The sequence below is a fragment of the Hippoglossus stenolepis genome, chromosome 8, assembly GCF_022539355.2.
Source record: "Hippoglossus stenolepis isolate QCI-W04-F060 chromosome 8, HSTE1.2, whole genome shotgun sequence".
Taxonomy (NCBI): Eukaryota; Metazoa; Chordata; class Actinopteri; order Pleuronectiformes; family Pleuronectidae; genus Hippoglossus; species Hippoglossus stenolepis.
In genome coordinates, this window is record NC_061490.1 from 17,692,238 (window position 1) to 17,708,066 (window position 15,829).

General features: G+C 42.5%; 2 protein-coding genes across 4 annotated transcripts in view; both read left to right on the forward strand.

Annotated features, from left to right (window-relative positions):
- The first annotated feature begins 2,120 nt into the window (after positions 1–2,120).
- Positions 2,121–12,845, forward strand: slc2a3b (solute carrier family 2 member 3b). 2 transcript variants are annotated; one of them, XM_035162672.2, is made up of 11 exons: positions 2,121–2,394; positions 3,024–3,159; positions 6,404–6,508; positions 6,885–7,045; positions 7,310–7,550; positions 8,010–8,172; positions 8,428–8,615; positions 9,628–9,732; positions 9,821–9,922; positions 10,015–10,218; positions 10,312–12,845. In XM_035162672.2, the coding sequence occupies exons 2-11, from the start codon at positions 3,136–3,138 to the stop codon at positions 10,561–10,563; spliced, it is 1,545 nt and encodes a 514-aa protein (XP_035018563.1). In that variant the 5' UTR covers positions 2,121–2,394; positions 3,024–3,135; the 3' UTR covers positions 10,564–12,845. The 2 variants fall into 2 exon arrangements, with proteins under 2 accessions (XP_035018563.1, XP_035018564.1); XM_035162673.2 differs by lacking the exon at positions 2,121–2,394 and adding an exon at positions 2,764–2,911.
- A 2,161-nt stretch (positions 12,846–15,006) lies between these two features.
- ephb6 (eph receptor B6) overlaps positions 15,007–15,829 on the forward strand; it is a 34,518-nt gene continuing 33,695 nt past the window's right edge. For both annotated transcript variants that reach the window (XM_035162595.2, XM_035162596.2), the window contains exon 1: positions 15,007–15,170. In XM_035162595.2, the coding sequence (XP_035018486.1) occupies positions 15,113–15,170 (58 nt within the window). In that variant the 5' untranslated portion in view covers positions 15,007–15,112. The remainder of the gene's footprint in view (positions 15,171–15,829) is intronic.

Sequence of the window (15,829 nt, forward strand, 5' to 3'; positions counted from 1 at the left end):
TGGGAAGCAAATCCATCATTAACTAATGCTTGTTGTTTGGGAATGTAATTTACTGGCAAAATAGTTGAATCACATTTTTATTTTTTTGCAGTTGGTCAAAAATGTTCTGGGGGGATTGGCAGCAGTGTTTTCTCAGTGAGATCAGTATTTGTAAGGTCTTGTTATTAACTTTCTTTCACATCCTGTAAGTTGTTTCTTAATGTGTGTATTTTATATTTTAATATGTGATTACAATGTGTATTCTACATTTTTAGTTATATGCCTATTAATATTTACTTTCTCTGTTTTTACATCTACGCAAAGTTTGAGCATTATTAAAAGTGCTGTATAAATAACATGCATTAATATTATCATTGTTGTTGTTATTATTGTTATTATTAATACTTATACTACAACTCAGGACCTGATGCGGCCGCAGGGGAGGGCGGACAGGGACATGGTCATTTGGATCCTTAAGGCCTCAATTATGATGTTAAACACATCCTTGATTTGTTTGAGATTTGTTCATTTCAATGATCTCCAAGTGCAGAGCTTGATCTGCTTCTTCGCCTTTTCTTCCAGATTTCTGATAATGTCGTAATCTGTTGTAAAAATGGGAATTGGGCCTTCTTCATGGTATGAATACAAGCCCATTAGGAAGCCAGGGAAACAGTGGGAAAACTTGGTCATCTTGAGCCCAGTGGTTGATGGATGAATTGGCAACCAGTGTGATATTTCTTTGATCACAAAGACGAGGGACATCAGGTCTTTGATATTTCATGAAGGAAAACAGGGATCAAAGAAGAGGAAGAAGACAGTAGATGGACATATAATTGCATCAGAGACTTTATATTTGACACGTTTATTCAAGTAAGAAATGGGACCTGTTTATCAGGAAGGTAAATGGTGGAAAATGGTACTGCTTGGCGCAGTGTCATTAGTCCAATATTGTTTTCCATTGTGATTAATGATATGTTCTCTCAACACAATCACCCTCCTTGCACCATGGGAAGGATCACGCATTACGGTCCACGCCATCAAATTGTATGTAAATTTAATTAAAGTTGTCAAACGAGGCTTACTTCCTGTTGCCAGTAGGTGGCGCTATCACTACATACAGTAGTGTGCTGATTGGACAATGCACAGTTGAGTAAAAAAAAACATCCTGTTTCATGGCGAATCAGTAGGTGACGCTATGACCCTGAGGAAATATTGACATATGTAGCTGATTGGACAATGCACTGAGGAGATAGTTTGAATCACTCTTTTTTGGCGAATCATCCAAATTCGATGCCACGTCACGGTCAGACCGTGCTATGTACACTAAAAATGTTAACCTGACCCTAACCCTAATCATTTTAATCTCCATGGAGTTGAGACGACACTCACTGAATTCAAAGTTGATCTGATGAAAGCTAGAGAGGAGAGGACAAAGAGGAGTTTGTCAAAATACAATGTGTAAAATGGCCGTAATGGCCAATCAATCCAAAATGGCCGTCTTCCTGTTGCGCTTTTCATAATGCTCTCCTGAAGACTTTTTGTTCGTCTGGTCATGATACACGTGTGTACCGATTTCCGTGAAGATCGGTGAAAACAAACTCAAGCGCCTGCGTTATAGCCAATTGTAGAGCCATTTTGCCACGCCCATTTCCAATTACTCCATAATACATCAAAGTTTGGTGAGTTTTCGAGTATGTTCAAGACGTCAAAGACGTGATTCATTTGCCTGAATAATCAAACGAAAAGCAATAGGGCAACGATAATGATAAAGCTGCAAAGAGTACCAAAACAGTATGAATCAATAAGTTCAATGTTTAATATGAAATCCTGAAACTCCTGCCCTGTGCTCCCATTTAAAACCATCAATGTAAATTCACTGAGTGGAATTCCAGACTGGGATTTGTGAGGACTGTGAAGATTAGACATAGCTGATGAAAAATTAAGGAGGGCTCCCCGTTTGTTTGCCACCCACTGAGCCGGTCTCATGATTCCTGCGTGACCGGGCTTTGTATCTGAGCTCCGTGCACTTTGCCTTTTGTTCTCGCGCCCCCGGTGGGCAGCTGGGTTCACCACCACCACCAGCAGCAGCAGCACCAGCAGGGGAACACAGGCTCCTTTCACTGGCTGCTGCTTCTTTCCTCTGCTCTGCTTCCACTGACATTACGACACCAGGCGAGTAATCCCCGAAGTGATTCAGTAACATGGGAAAATATGAGCCTGCGCCTTTTACGCACGGAGACACTTCCACTCATATATGAGTAAGAGGAGTCAGAAGTAGTGGAACGTGCCTATGAGCTTGTACCACCTTCTTTATAAGCACACAGGCAGAAGGAGGGCTGAACATTTGTCATAACAAACAGGTCTGGACAGGATTGATTTACTGGATATACATACAGACGGCGTGCGGCACTACCGGTAAAGAAACATTCATTTTCACATATGCGGATGAGTAAAAGTTTGTTTTGTTTCTGTCCAAATGTTTTCACAAGTTGATTTGAGCTGTGGGAGTAAACTATTGTAGTGTCACTGTCACACCATGAGAATAAAACCTGTCTAGTGTGCGTAAACAAACATTTTAAAAACTAAAGTGTGTCTTTATAGAGCAGCATCACCTGCAGCTCCATCATGGATGATGCTGCGCAGCCCACTCAGATGGTGTTTTGTCTCGGTCTTTATGAAACACAATGAGCCAAGCGACACTAATTTAATTAGAAAAGATGGAGTTATGTAATATTTCTCTTTTGATTTCACAATTAGAGCAGCAGCAGCAGCGGCAGCGGCAGCAGGAGAGGAGGGGGGTGTGTGATCACAGGGCGGCAGAGGGAGGGCTTTACTGTCATAGTTGTGCTCTGACTGATCCTGTTGAATTCAGTGAGGTGCAGTCATTAGATCTGTGGTCTGAAGCTCCCACTGGTATAAGCTATAGGGAATGGTAGGTAGCTATTTATCTAATGCTGAATATGTTGAGTTTCTTTTAAAGGTATAACGTGTGTGTTTGCCATCAGGTTGTGACGAATACTTCCTGTGTGTGTGTGTGTTTTCAGGTATTTCTGCTGCCTGTCTGCACAGAGGGGTGTGTCCGCCAGCAGCTCAGCAAGAGGCATCAGTGTGTGATTTGCTTTTCGTCTTGAATATCGTCCACAGCAAGCAGCAGAGATGGAGCGGATGGAGGATGAGAAGGTGAATATAACTTCTACTTTACTTCTACTTCTCTGTGTGTGCAGCTGGTGCTATGTTGACATTTTTCTCAACTTAGAATCATTTTCAAACACTGAACCTCACACATGTGGTGATATTGCCAAACCATTTTTTGTAGATTAATATAATTTATTCATAGCTATAAACATTTATTTTGCCTGGTATAATTCCTAAGTGCTTCCCGAAGAAGAGTGTTGTTTTTCGCTCTGAGCCTCTTTCGAGCCAGTCCCTCCCAATATATAAATTGTGGTGAAGCCTGGCAATTATGGATTTTTCCTTTCTGGCAAGAGCAGGAGCTGGGGGTGTGAGATGAGCACTTCAGGACATGACTAGAAGGAAAAGAGGGGGGAGTTTTGGTGTGGCAAGTTCAAACTTGAGCGTGTTTGAGTTTTTTGCTCTATTTGCTGCGTAGAGAGGTGGGATGAGGGAAAGGTGACATGACAAAGAGGGATCAGGAGAAAGGGAAGCGACGACTGGCAAATTGCTTAAAGTCATTATAACATGCAACTGGAGAGAGTTTGTTTAATTTATCAAATGCTGAGTCTTTCTCTCTCTTTTTCTATCCTCAATGAGCAACTATATGTTGCTGTCTCTGATCCTGTGGTGCCTTTACAAACCGTCCCTGTGGTTTGTGTTTTGAAACATGTTGCATACAGTTACTTCATTTTCATGGCCGTTACTTCAGATTTACACATCCACCGCGTTGTTGTAACCAGCCACCAAACCATCGTCTCTATTATAAGCAGGCAAACTGCAAAAAGACCAGTGTTGGCACGAGATGAGACTTATAGCCTTTATTTACATGTGTACTAAGGGAAAGGGATGGTTGCATCATTCTGATTAATGATTAAAGCAATAACAAAGAAGGAAATTATGTATTAAAAGTTGGAAATATTGAATAAGTGCCGATAGTGGGAAGATTGCAATATGACAAGAATGTGGAAGTTGGGTGTCTCACAGAGGAGGCAGTCCAGCGTAATTTTAGTGAGTAGTGCGAGGGATGATGAAATGATGAAATCTTCATACTGTTGAAACAACGTAACTGTATGTGGTTTTGAATTATCAGTTTTTTTTAGGATTTAACAGGAAATTACCAATTTAAGAGAGCATAGCTGAGTAACTGCCGTTTAAAGTTCAGTCTTGCCCTGGAAAAACAGCAGCTCAGGGTCCATTTAGAAAATGTTTCTGGAGCTTTCATTCACATCAGGTGATCCCCATGTGCAGACACTTGTCAACGACATGTACGAGCTCAAACTTTCTTATGTATTAAGTTTAATTTGTCAGTATTTACATTATCGGTTATATTTCTAAGCAGATAAACAATAATTTATTGGTATCACATATTGATCTTAACTGTTTAATGTTTTACAGTGGACATCCATTAACAAACCCAACCTGTGTGTGTTTTGTACATTGTACATTAGAGCTGCAGATCTTGTGTAACTTTATGTGCTCGGCTGTTGTTTTGAAAAATAGACACACACACACACACTAAGCTTCATGGTCATGATAATGCTTCTTCACTCACACGGCCCCTCCCGAATTCAAATCGCTGTTGTAACAAGAGGGCGGTCCAACGATGCAGTTAACTTGTCGAAATCTTACTCAACACCAGCGTGTCCCTGCAGATGCAGATCTGATACGAGTGTTTCACATGGTTAACATGCACACGCAAACCACGCAGTTGATCTAAACTTCTCTAAAAAGATAAGACTGACTAACATCCTCTATTCTGCATAGATTATCGGAGGTGATCTTCTGGCCAGAGTCAAAGATGACCTGCCTGTAATTCATTTGTTTTATTTTAAATTAACAAATGTAGCATTAATTAGATTTGTATTCTTTGACATTATATTTCTGTATTTTTTCCCTAAATCTTTTTCTAATTTCATCATGCATTTGTGTTTTTGCTCAACAGTTGAATTTCCTCCTTTCTACTCTCCAACACTTTTATCATTTTACGCAGCATTTCCTGTTTCCAGCGAAAAAACATTCACGCTCAGTCAGTCACAAATGTATCAACAGTGCCTTCCTCTCGTTTCATGACATCGTATCAGAAAAAACCCCTGTGCAGCTTGATGCACTCTCTCTCAAACAATTCATCACTTCCTCTTGTGCGCTGTCTCATTCTGAGCTGGCTGGTGGTTTGTGGTAAATTAATGGGCATCTGAAACGAGCTACCGTTATGTGCTTAAAACATTTCTGCCAATAAGGAACCAGAAGGTCTCAGTAGATCAGGAAAAGGCAGTTTGTTCCACGTGAACTGGATATTTGAGGAATTTGTTATTTATCAGAGCAGATAGTGATATCACATGCTGGGCACAAAGCGGACTGTGCCTGTGTTTGTACACGCCTGTTGCTTTTTGACTTGTGATGTGATTAATATTGTACAAAACAACGTATTAATGTATTTGCCGGTGGACGTCATGAATTGTTTCATTGATGTTGAAACAGCAGCATGATTTAGAAAGTAGAAGGATTAAACATGGACGATTACAATGGATTAGCTTTCATTAATGAGCCTGTTTGGACATTAGTCTGATACCACTGGACTCTGGATGCAAATAATAACCGTGGCAAAAGTTCTTATAAGGTTTAGGGATTGGAGTCAATGCAAAAGAGATGAAGTCCTCGGCCCTGTTCTTCAATCACACTGAACCTTTGATTGGGGATGTTCATGTTTTGCATGACGCCTCCACAGAGTCAACTGGGAACTTTACTCAAACCAATTGCTCCGCTCAGTTCTGCTTGGCTGGATACTTTTTGCATATTGCAAGTTTCTCTCCCCTGCCATGCCGGGGATTAATGTCAGGTGTATTAGCTTGTTATTATGAGCTAAACCCACTTTAATTCTCAAACCAGCAGGAAAAAAAACACTCACAATAGGATTCGGTCTTATTCTCTCAGGGTGCATTTAGCTACTTAGCTGAGAAATACCTCAGGACTGGAAATCGTGGAGCCGGTGCTGTGTCGTAATACTTAACTTTCACAGCACTGGTGCGAGGCTGCAGCTTCTGTAGCAGCGAGCTGAAAACAGGGGAGGAGGGCAGATGTAGAAAGGCTCATTGTGTGTAATTACCAGTGTCTCTATAAAACAACAAGAGCTTTGTGGTGGCAGGAACAGGCCATGTCCACCACACAGACTGAGGCCATGATTGTCCATTAGCTGCCCCTTATTCAGTCTTTTAATCTGTCACATCTCTCTGTCGTTTTTCTCCCTCAACAGCCAAAGAAGAAGGTGACGCCTTATCTTCTGTACTGTGTTGCAACAGCAGTCATCGGCTCGCTGCAGTTCGGCTACAACACCGGGGTCATCAACGCACCAGAGAAGGTGTGTGTGTGTTTCTGGATGTGAGCCACACTGCTGAGTGTTAATCTTGTGATGGACATTGAGTGTATCTATGTTTTAAGACGGCAGCCATTAAAGGAGAGGGCATAGTTCCTGTATTAATTATAGATGCAATATCACATCTTCTTTCGATTCCTGGTATTAATATTGTAGTGACGCTCTGCAGTGACCTACAGTTGAAGAAACCTTTTTCTGTCTGGGATGTTATAGTAAGTCTCCTCTGACCTCGGCTAAACAGAGTCGCAGTGGCAGACATGAGTTGATGCTAAAAAGCTGCACTGCCCCCATGTGGATATGTACAAAAAATCCATACAGTTTCTCACCTCTAACCTTGTCATTCTTTTCTGTGGTGTGACAGAAACTGCGTAGGTTTTTCCTGAATGTGTCCATGGAGCGTTACGGCGAGCCGTTCAGCGAGGGCGCGAACACCATGGTGTGGAGTTTCTCTGTGGCCATCTTCAGTGTGGGAGGCATGATCGGGTCCTTCTCCGTCGGAGCCATAGTCAACAAATTTGGCAGGTTAGAACAAAAAGAATAGAGTTAATAAAATTGATAATAGATCGATAAATTACATCGTATAACAAGAAATTCATACATTTAATATCTTTGGTTTTAAGATCACAGTTCATGATCTGTTTTAAAGAATAATCTGCACATTCTGCAATAAAAGCAATGTGCTGCAGCCTAATTTATTTATGTAAATCTTTCAGACATATGCTTTTTAAATTTAGTTTACTCTCTAACTATGTCTTTCCTTCCTTCCTGCTTGTTGCTCATCACCAGGCGTAAGTCCATGCTGCTGTCCAATGTCCTCGCTGTCCTCGGAGGTGGTCTGATGGGGCTGTCGGCCCTCAGTCGGTCTTTTGAGATGGTCATTGTCGGCCGGTTTATCATCGGCGTGTTCTGCGGCCTGTGCACCGGACTGACGCCCATGTACGTGGGCGAGATCTCTCCCACTGCTGTCCGGGGGGCTTTCGGCACCCTGCACCAGCTGGGTGTCGTGATCGGCATCCTGGTGGCACAGGTATGAGTATGTGATAGTTGAGATTAATGCTTTATATATTATCATTTGGAAAACCTCCTCACTTTAGAATAAATTTTCTACAATCCATTACCAAGCAACATTATATCATCTGGGGAAATGCATTTTTACTAAATAACATATTTACACTCATGCAGGGGGGATGCAGAACATTACATGAGAAATATGAATAAAGTCATATTAAATTAAAAAAAATACATTAACATATTCATTTCAGAATAATCTTAATGAAATATAATCTTTAATTTTCACCAATCGATTGGTAAAAACAATTTTGTAACCCTTAGTATGTTTGCCATCTCTTAGCCTCAGACACCTTGTGCACTGGAGGACAGTTGCACAAGCAATCTTTGCACTCTCAAAGTTTTTGATGTAGCGCTAATAAATTGACTTAAAAACACCAATTACAAATACTTCTCCCCTGCTGCCCTTTTACTTTAGATCTTTGGTCTGGACTCTCTGCTGGGCTCTGATTATTTGTGGCCTCTGCTGCTGGCTCTGACCATCCTGCCGGCCATACTGCAGACCATCATGTTGCCCTTCTGCCCCGAAAGCCCCCGCTACCTGCTCATCAGCCTCAACCAGGAAGAGGAGGCAAGAAAAGGTTGGTTTAGTTCCAGCAAAGAAGATGATGACATCAGCTTTTAATGAGACCGAATCTAGAAGGACTCATGAATTTTTAAAGAACTGTGGATTGAAGCGTGTCCCGTAAATGTTCTGAGGCCTTGTGATTTATTAAAATCTCACCATGGTTACATGTTCTTCCAAGACCCTTGCAGCTGCTCCTACCTTAACATCGTATTTCCATCATAAAATGCTGACCTCTTCTCCGTTCATCCATCCCGTCGTCTCATTGCAGCACTTGTCCGCCTGCGTGGCACTGAAGACGTGAGCGATGATATTCAAGAGATGAAGGAAGAAGGGATGAAGATGGCCATGGAAAAGAAAGTGACCATCCCCGAACTCTTCCGCTCCCCAAAATACCGCCAACCAATCGTCATCGCTATCGTCCTCCAGCTGTCTCAGCAGCTGTCTGGCATCAACGCTGTGAGTCGACATCGTATCTTATCACAGCTGCCGATTAATGGAAATAATTAAGAAATCTCTGTCTACGTGAAATGAGGGGGCTATCTTCCAACTTAATGAATCTTTAAAGGGGTATTCACTGAAATTATACAAAGCTCATGACAGGAGAGGCTTCCTGGCTCCAGGCAATGTTAGATTGAGTGGAATAATCTAAGCCTCTGAGGGTCAATGGCAGCACAGTGGTATTTAAAAGGTGTTTTGTTGGTAAGGTTGTGTAATTAGGCCGACTAAATGTGTTGATGGTTATTGTGACTGAACTGACAATCACAGTAAAGCTGCTGCAGCCTGCGGCCAAAGACTGCAGCATCGATTCAGCCCTGACAGACACATTACCCTGACCTATATCACTCACTAGGAAAGCAGATATCAGAGTTTTACATAATACAACTTGTATAGATTTGTGCTTTAGATCTTCACCGAAAGTTAAAGCTGCACAATTCAATATTTCTATGGATTCAATGGCGTTCGATATAGAAGCAATATCATCACCCGCCCCATCCTTTCAGTTCCGCTCTGGTCAACAGAGCATTTTATCATTTAGTAGCTCATTGTTATAGTTTGACAGCCGACAGAGTCTTTGTTTACGCTCACTCTGATAAACTGTGGGATGATTCAGCTGCTAAAGATCCAGATGTTTCAACCAGAAGTTGGTAGAGACCAAAACAAAGCTAAAAGTGAGAGACTATCCAGACAAATAACTCAAGTGATTGCTAAATTTGCAGAATCAGAATCTGGGTTTATTGCCAAGTAGGTTTACACACACAAGGAATTAGCTGTGCTGTGTTTTGTGCAAGAAAATAATTCTAAAAAATATAAAAATGGGCAGCAATTGTTTGCTAACTCTGATAATACTGTCAGTGTGTATTCTGCCCCCAAGTGGCTGAAAAAGGAACAGGTGCAGATTAAATGTATTAAATGTCATTTCAAACACTGACTGCACTCATCTTCTTTCTTCTTCTTTTTCTCCCTCCAGGTGTTTTACTACTCCACAGGCATCTTTGAAACCGCCGGTGTAACTCAACCCATCTACGCTACGATCGGGGCTGGAGTCGTCAACACTGTGTTCACTGTCGTCTCTGTAAGTGTCTGACTTCCTGGTTTGTGTCTCAGAACATGGCATGTTTCATTTAATTATTCATTTATTTTAATGAATTCCTTTTTTTCAGCTCTTCCTGGTTGAAAGGGCGGGGCGGAGGACGTTGCACCTGATTGGCCTGGCTGGAATGGCCATCAGCGCTCTACTTATGACAATCTCGCTCTCTTTAGGGGTAAGTGTGCTGCTGGATCATCTTGTCCTGTGATCTTTTAGCAAATAAAATATGTTTTTAAAATGTTTCTCTCTGTTTCTCTGTCTGAGCAGAGGAACAACCCGTCTCTTAGCTACATGGCCATCGTGGCTGTGTTTGGCTTTGTCGCCAGTTTCGAGATGGGTCCAGGTCCCATTCCCTGGTTCATCGTGGCTGAGCTCTTCTCCCAGGGGCCCCGGCCTGCTGCCATGGCTATCTCAGGTTTCTCCAACTGGACCGCCAACTTCCTGGTGGGGCTATCTTTCCCCAAACTGGAGGTAGGGATACATTTACGACACCTGAAACCCTCTTAATGAACAAGTGGTTTGAAAGTTTATCCCACAACGAAACGCCGTCCTCTCTTTTCTCAGGAACTCTGTGGCCCATACGTCTTCATCATCTTCACGGTCCTCCTCATTGGGTTCTTCATCTTCACCTACCTGCGAGTGCCTGAAACCAAAGGACGAACCTTTGACGACATCGCAGAGGGATTCGCTGCCACTGCGGGGAAGCCCACCAATGCCCCTGGGCCTGAAGGGGTGGCCATTGGCCTGCCGGACCCTGCACCCATGTCCCCCACAGAAAAGGTTCCTATGGTGGATCTTCCCCCGGGGAAACCATGAGCATCTTTAGCGAGAAGCAGGAAGCCTTAGGGTGCAGTGCAGGCGAACAGGGTCCATGCACATAGAAATTGCAAGGAGTTATATTTCATAACTCACTAATGATAAAAGAGCAGTGAGGGTGTGTTTAGAAAAAGCCAACTCAGTGTATTAATGCAGAAATACGATTTTTGTTTTTAATGTATGTTTTTAATGTGCCTTTTTTAAAATTAAACACACAGTCTTTAAGTATTCCCCAATTACAAAAGCTTAAACAAATGACAGAATTCCCCGTAATCCTGCTTTAACAGTGGGCGAAACTTAACTGAATTACCAGTACTTAATGTTTGTTGACATTCCCGGTGCCAGCTCTGTGCGTATTGATCCATGTAAGAGGATCAACATATGTTCAGTGTCCAGGTCCTCTGCTACCCCCAGTGTTAAAAGGTTGCCGGATTTAAAGCGGGGGTTTATGTATTGAGGTCAAGCTTGAAAAGCCGGTTTTGGAGTGTGGTAGTTTGACCCAAAAAGACTGACTTGGTGTCCTGTCTGCTTGCCTGATGTGCCTCGCAGCCAGGGGAAGGGAGCCATGTTGTCTCGAGCAGACAGATGGACGAGGCGCTGCATCAATCCCTCTCCTCCTCGTGTCGAAAAAAGAGCACTGACTATAGATTTAAATTATATATTTAAGCGAGATATGCATGTTGATGTCATCTGAGAGGACAGGGTGTTTGTACTGGTGCACGTCATTGGAAGTTAGAAGTGTTTGTGTGTGATAAAGGAGTAAGTCGAGGAGGGTTGTGTGCATTGGTGATGTCTGCATGTAGGAGAATGAGGCGTAGTCTAACACTGCCAAGTCTTAGCAAAGTGTCTGTGTTATGGTTTCGCTGCAGGATACAACCACGATGACAGAATGATTCAGTCTGATACCTCAGGTGCCTCGTTGTGTTAATGTGTTTGGCTTCTAACTGTTACAGCGGATAAAGCGCATTCATCCATCACTGTACTTGAAACTCCGAACGTAAATACAAGCCAATGCACCACAGGTCATTAATATATCCCAGAACCTCTTGAAACAGTGTTACATCCCATCAAAAGTGCCTGTCACTCTTTTTCCAAATATGTATTCAGACACATTTAAGCCTAACTTCACATATCTCTGTTTAAACAAGCCATTTGCCATGTGAGACGATGATACAGAACAAAAACACTAAAGAAATCGTATTTATTTCAATGGGTTTATGCACAAAAACTGTCGTATCACATGTATTTGTGTCCGAATGTCGGAAATCATGTGTATAAGTTTAGAATCTCCACTTTCTGCGTCATGATCAGCTGTTACAACACAGTGTATACCTGCTTACAAATGCCATTGACGCTTGCACAATTGCAGGAAGCACTTTGCAACATTTTAGAGTTAGCAGCGTTTTGTCTGCACGCACAGTCCGACTACTTTCTCGAAACGGTTTGTGTGTCTGTGCGTCGATCTCTGCTACATGTAAATATATTCGTATGCATTAGGATAGGTCTGGTTTTGGTTGTCATACTCTATTTGCTTTTCATAATCCTGTCTCCTCCGCCGATTCCCTCTTGCCCTTTGGGGAATACTGTTACTATGGTGAATGCCACCATATTTCAGTTCTCCACAGCATTTTTAATATGTATATTTTGCTCTTTTGCTGTTTTTTCTTTGTGGGAAAACAGAAGCGGGAAGTGACTGCATCGGAGTGTGTGTGTGGCAGTCGGAGTTGACCTTTACTGTTTTTCTATCATGATGTCCTCTGTTCTGCCGTAATAACAAGAGAGACTAAAATGAAATAAACGTGTCCGTCTTGTAATGAAATGTGCGACTTGAATAATGAGGATAAACAGTGTGTGTTTTTCTCGCTGTGATGCCGTGAGTTAAAGCCAGTTTATTGCCATGAATGTTTAATGTTACTGAAATCTCTATTCTAAAGTAAAAGTATGAAAGGTTTGTCTGTTTCCATATCTGCATTGTGGTAACTTCCATTCGTGCACCACAACATTATCTACTACTACTCAATCATACACTGTACACACTGAAAAAAGAAAACTGTTCACCAAATAAAAAAAAATATTTCAACTAGTGACACACAAGTTAATTTTTTTCCCAAATTAAATGATCAATTATTCAATATAACTTGTGAACTTTGATTTGAACAATCTTAATTTATTTGCCTGTTACAAATTGAATTTTTTTATTTTAAGCTGGTGCACAATTGTCCTTTTTTAAGTGAGGCTAACAAACCCTGAATCACTGAAATAAAGTCATGCGTTTAAAACCAGAGCTTGTTTTTGTTGCGTGGCTGCTGCTGCTGAAATGATATATTCATGTTAGCGCTGATATGTATTAAGTGTGCGTGCGTGACACGGAGTCATGGGGTTAGACACCCTCTTGTGACACACAGCTTCAAAAGCCAAACCAGAACACACGAAGAGATGCAGGGGATTATTAACCCCACAGAGGAATTCCTTTGAAAATCGACTTTTTATTTTCACTTTGCTATGAAAGCTTCATTTTTAAATGACATTGTTCTCACATTTAAAAGAAACACTTTGAACTGCAAATCCAGAGGTTGTTGATTTCTTTGTTTTTTTATAACATTGACTAGGAAAGGGCAGAAGCAACTAAATATCACTCAAATTTGTCTTTGATTAACTGAATATGCTTCGTTAAAATGGATTATAATTTAAGCAGTTTACTAAGTAGAATGGCACCCAGTGGCCCAACAGTCTCCTCATGAAACCACATTTAAACTCACTGGATCTGGATTTATATTGGAATCTGCACCAATAAATCTACACTCATAAATAATTAAACACTCACTGTGTGATTGAAAAAAAAAAAATCAAGATTCCATGAAAAGATGCCTATCTCGCCATGTTGAAGGAAAATGGATCTGACCCCTGATCCAGATCCACACCAAAATTATATGGATTCTTTTCGGACAGATATCACATCCAATTCCAAGTTTCATGAACAAGTAATACTAATGAAGTAGTTTTGTGTAATCCTGCTGACCATCAGACTGACAGACAACAAGCGCAGAAAGAAACATAAAGTCCTTGGTGGACGTGATAATAAAAACTGTATTCACACATAAAAGGCCAGAGGTTTTTTGTCTGAATATTTAGTGATTAATTGACTGTGATCATTTTCTGATGATTGACTAATCAATGAACTCATTGTCTCAGCTCTAAAACACACACGAGTAGACATTTTATTCGAGCAGCCAGAGGGAGCGAGCTGCTGCAAAAGAACAAAATGGACTTGAGAAGTTCTAAATCCCTGTTTAATGACTTCAGCACCATTATTCATTTCCCTCTCCACTTTGCCCTCCGCACATCAGCCTCTCGGAGCAAAGAGCCGAGGGTAAAGGGCCCCCGGCTGGCTGGGAATGGGGCCATCTAACTGTGTCAAGCCAATAGGCAACATCTCCCTGCAAGAGTCTACTGAAGTTTTATTCATTGCAGTGAACTGGGGCATGAAAAGCCATCAACAAGCTGCAGTGCTGCAGTCTGACCAGCGAGTGGCGTGCACGGACCGGAGGGGCTGTTGGGTTTATGTGTCCTTGCATGTGTGTGTGCGTGTCTTTGCATGTGTGTGTGTGTGTGTGTATGTGCGTGTGTGGTTGTGTGTGTGTGTGTGTGTGTGTCTGGATCCTGCCTGGATGAGCAATGAGAGTGTCTGAGAGACAGGGGGAGTATGAGGAGGAGGGGTGGTGGTCGTATGAAGGATGGAGAGCGTCAAGAAATGTGTCTAAATCCTATTCATTTCCCACAAAAAGTCAGGAAGTGAGAGGGAGCAAGGAAGGAAAATGAGAGAGGTACGTAATTTGGGTACGTTCACATGCCGCAGCTTGAAAAATGCCAGTGAGCACAGTGTCCAGACATGTGAGGGATGCCACAGCCACAGTGTGCCAGGCGGCCTCGCAGAAATGTGCACGAGGCACAAGAGCAGAGCCGGAGCAGAAGCCCTCAGACGTGTCTAGACAGTTGTTTTACGAACCAAACTTGTTTATTAATCTTTCCACCTCCTTATCTCACTCTGTGTGTGTCACTCTCTCTTGTTGACTCACCCTTTATTTCTTCTTTCTTTCTCTTTGTCTCTTTGTTTCTCTCAAATGAAAAAAGGACTCCCTCTGTCCCCCCTCTTTTCTTGCTTTCTGATCTCTCTCTCTCTCTTCTACTGTCTCTATGACAGCGGCGTTTTGTTTTGTTTACTCCCTCACTTGCCAGCCTCTTTATTGTATGTGCGGCTCTGTAAATATTTTTCTCCTTCCCTCATCCATTCATCCATCCACCCCCTCATCCTCTCTCTCTCTCCCTCAGATAAAGGGAGCAAACAGACTCCACCTCCTCCCTCTCTCTCTCTCTCTCTCTCTCTCTCTCTCTCTCTCTCTCTCTCTCTTTCCTCTCTCTCTCAACCCCCCCCCTCTCCTGCTCACTCGCTCTGTCTGTCACACACACTCACTCTATCTCCCTCTTTCTCTCTCTTTCATGCTCTCTCCCTCCCTCTCTCTCTCTCTGTCAGTTTCATTCTGTAGTGGAGATGTGGAGGGTCTTTCTGTGTCTCTGTCTGAATTTCCGGCCTCATTCAGCAGAGGAAGGTGAGGAACAAACTTTTTTTCAATTTGAATTGATTCACATTACATCTCTGCTTGCATGTGTAGGCCTGACGTGTGTGTGTGTGTGTGTGCGTGAGTGTGTGTGCGTGTGTGCGGCGGAATAGCGTGATGGAGAGTTTGCACAGCTCCACTCATCATGTGCTTCTACTTGTAGTCTACAAGTGTAACATGGACACTCTTGAGTATGCGGCTCTCTGTGGAATTCTGGGCACTTTGACAATGTGTGAAACTGCAAGGTGAGGTGGCCGCAGCACCTCCTAAGAAACTCTGGATATTTTGGGGCTCCACCTCCATCTGGGGACCCCCCTGAATAATTACCACCTCTCTCCCTTTGCATGTTAGCTTTGTGCGCCCCTGTATTGTGTCTGAAGTGGGTGAATATGCATGCACATGCTCGTGTGAGCCGCCGTGGCAGCACATTAGACAGGACTTTGTTGGCATGGAAGTGCCAGGTGCGTGCCGGGGCCTATTTAGCTCCCTGAAATAAAAGAATATGGAAATAAGGCCGGAGACAAATGAATAATAAGTTGCATAACCCAGTTCTCTTTGACTGGGGGGGGTCTGCAACTCCCTCAGCCCCCATGTCACTCAGCCAGAGACCCCTGACCCCTTCAGCCCAGTTATGAGAGGCGCTTTCTTTC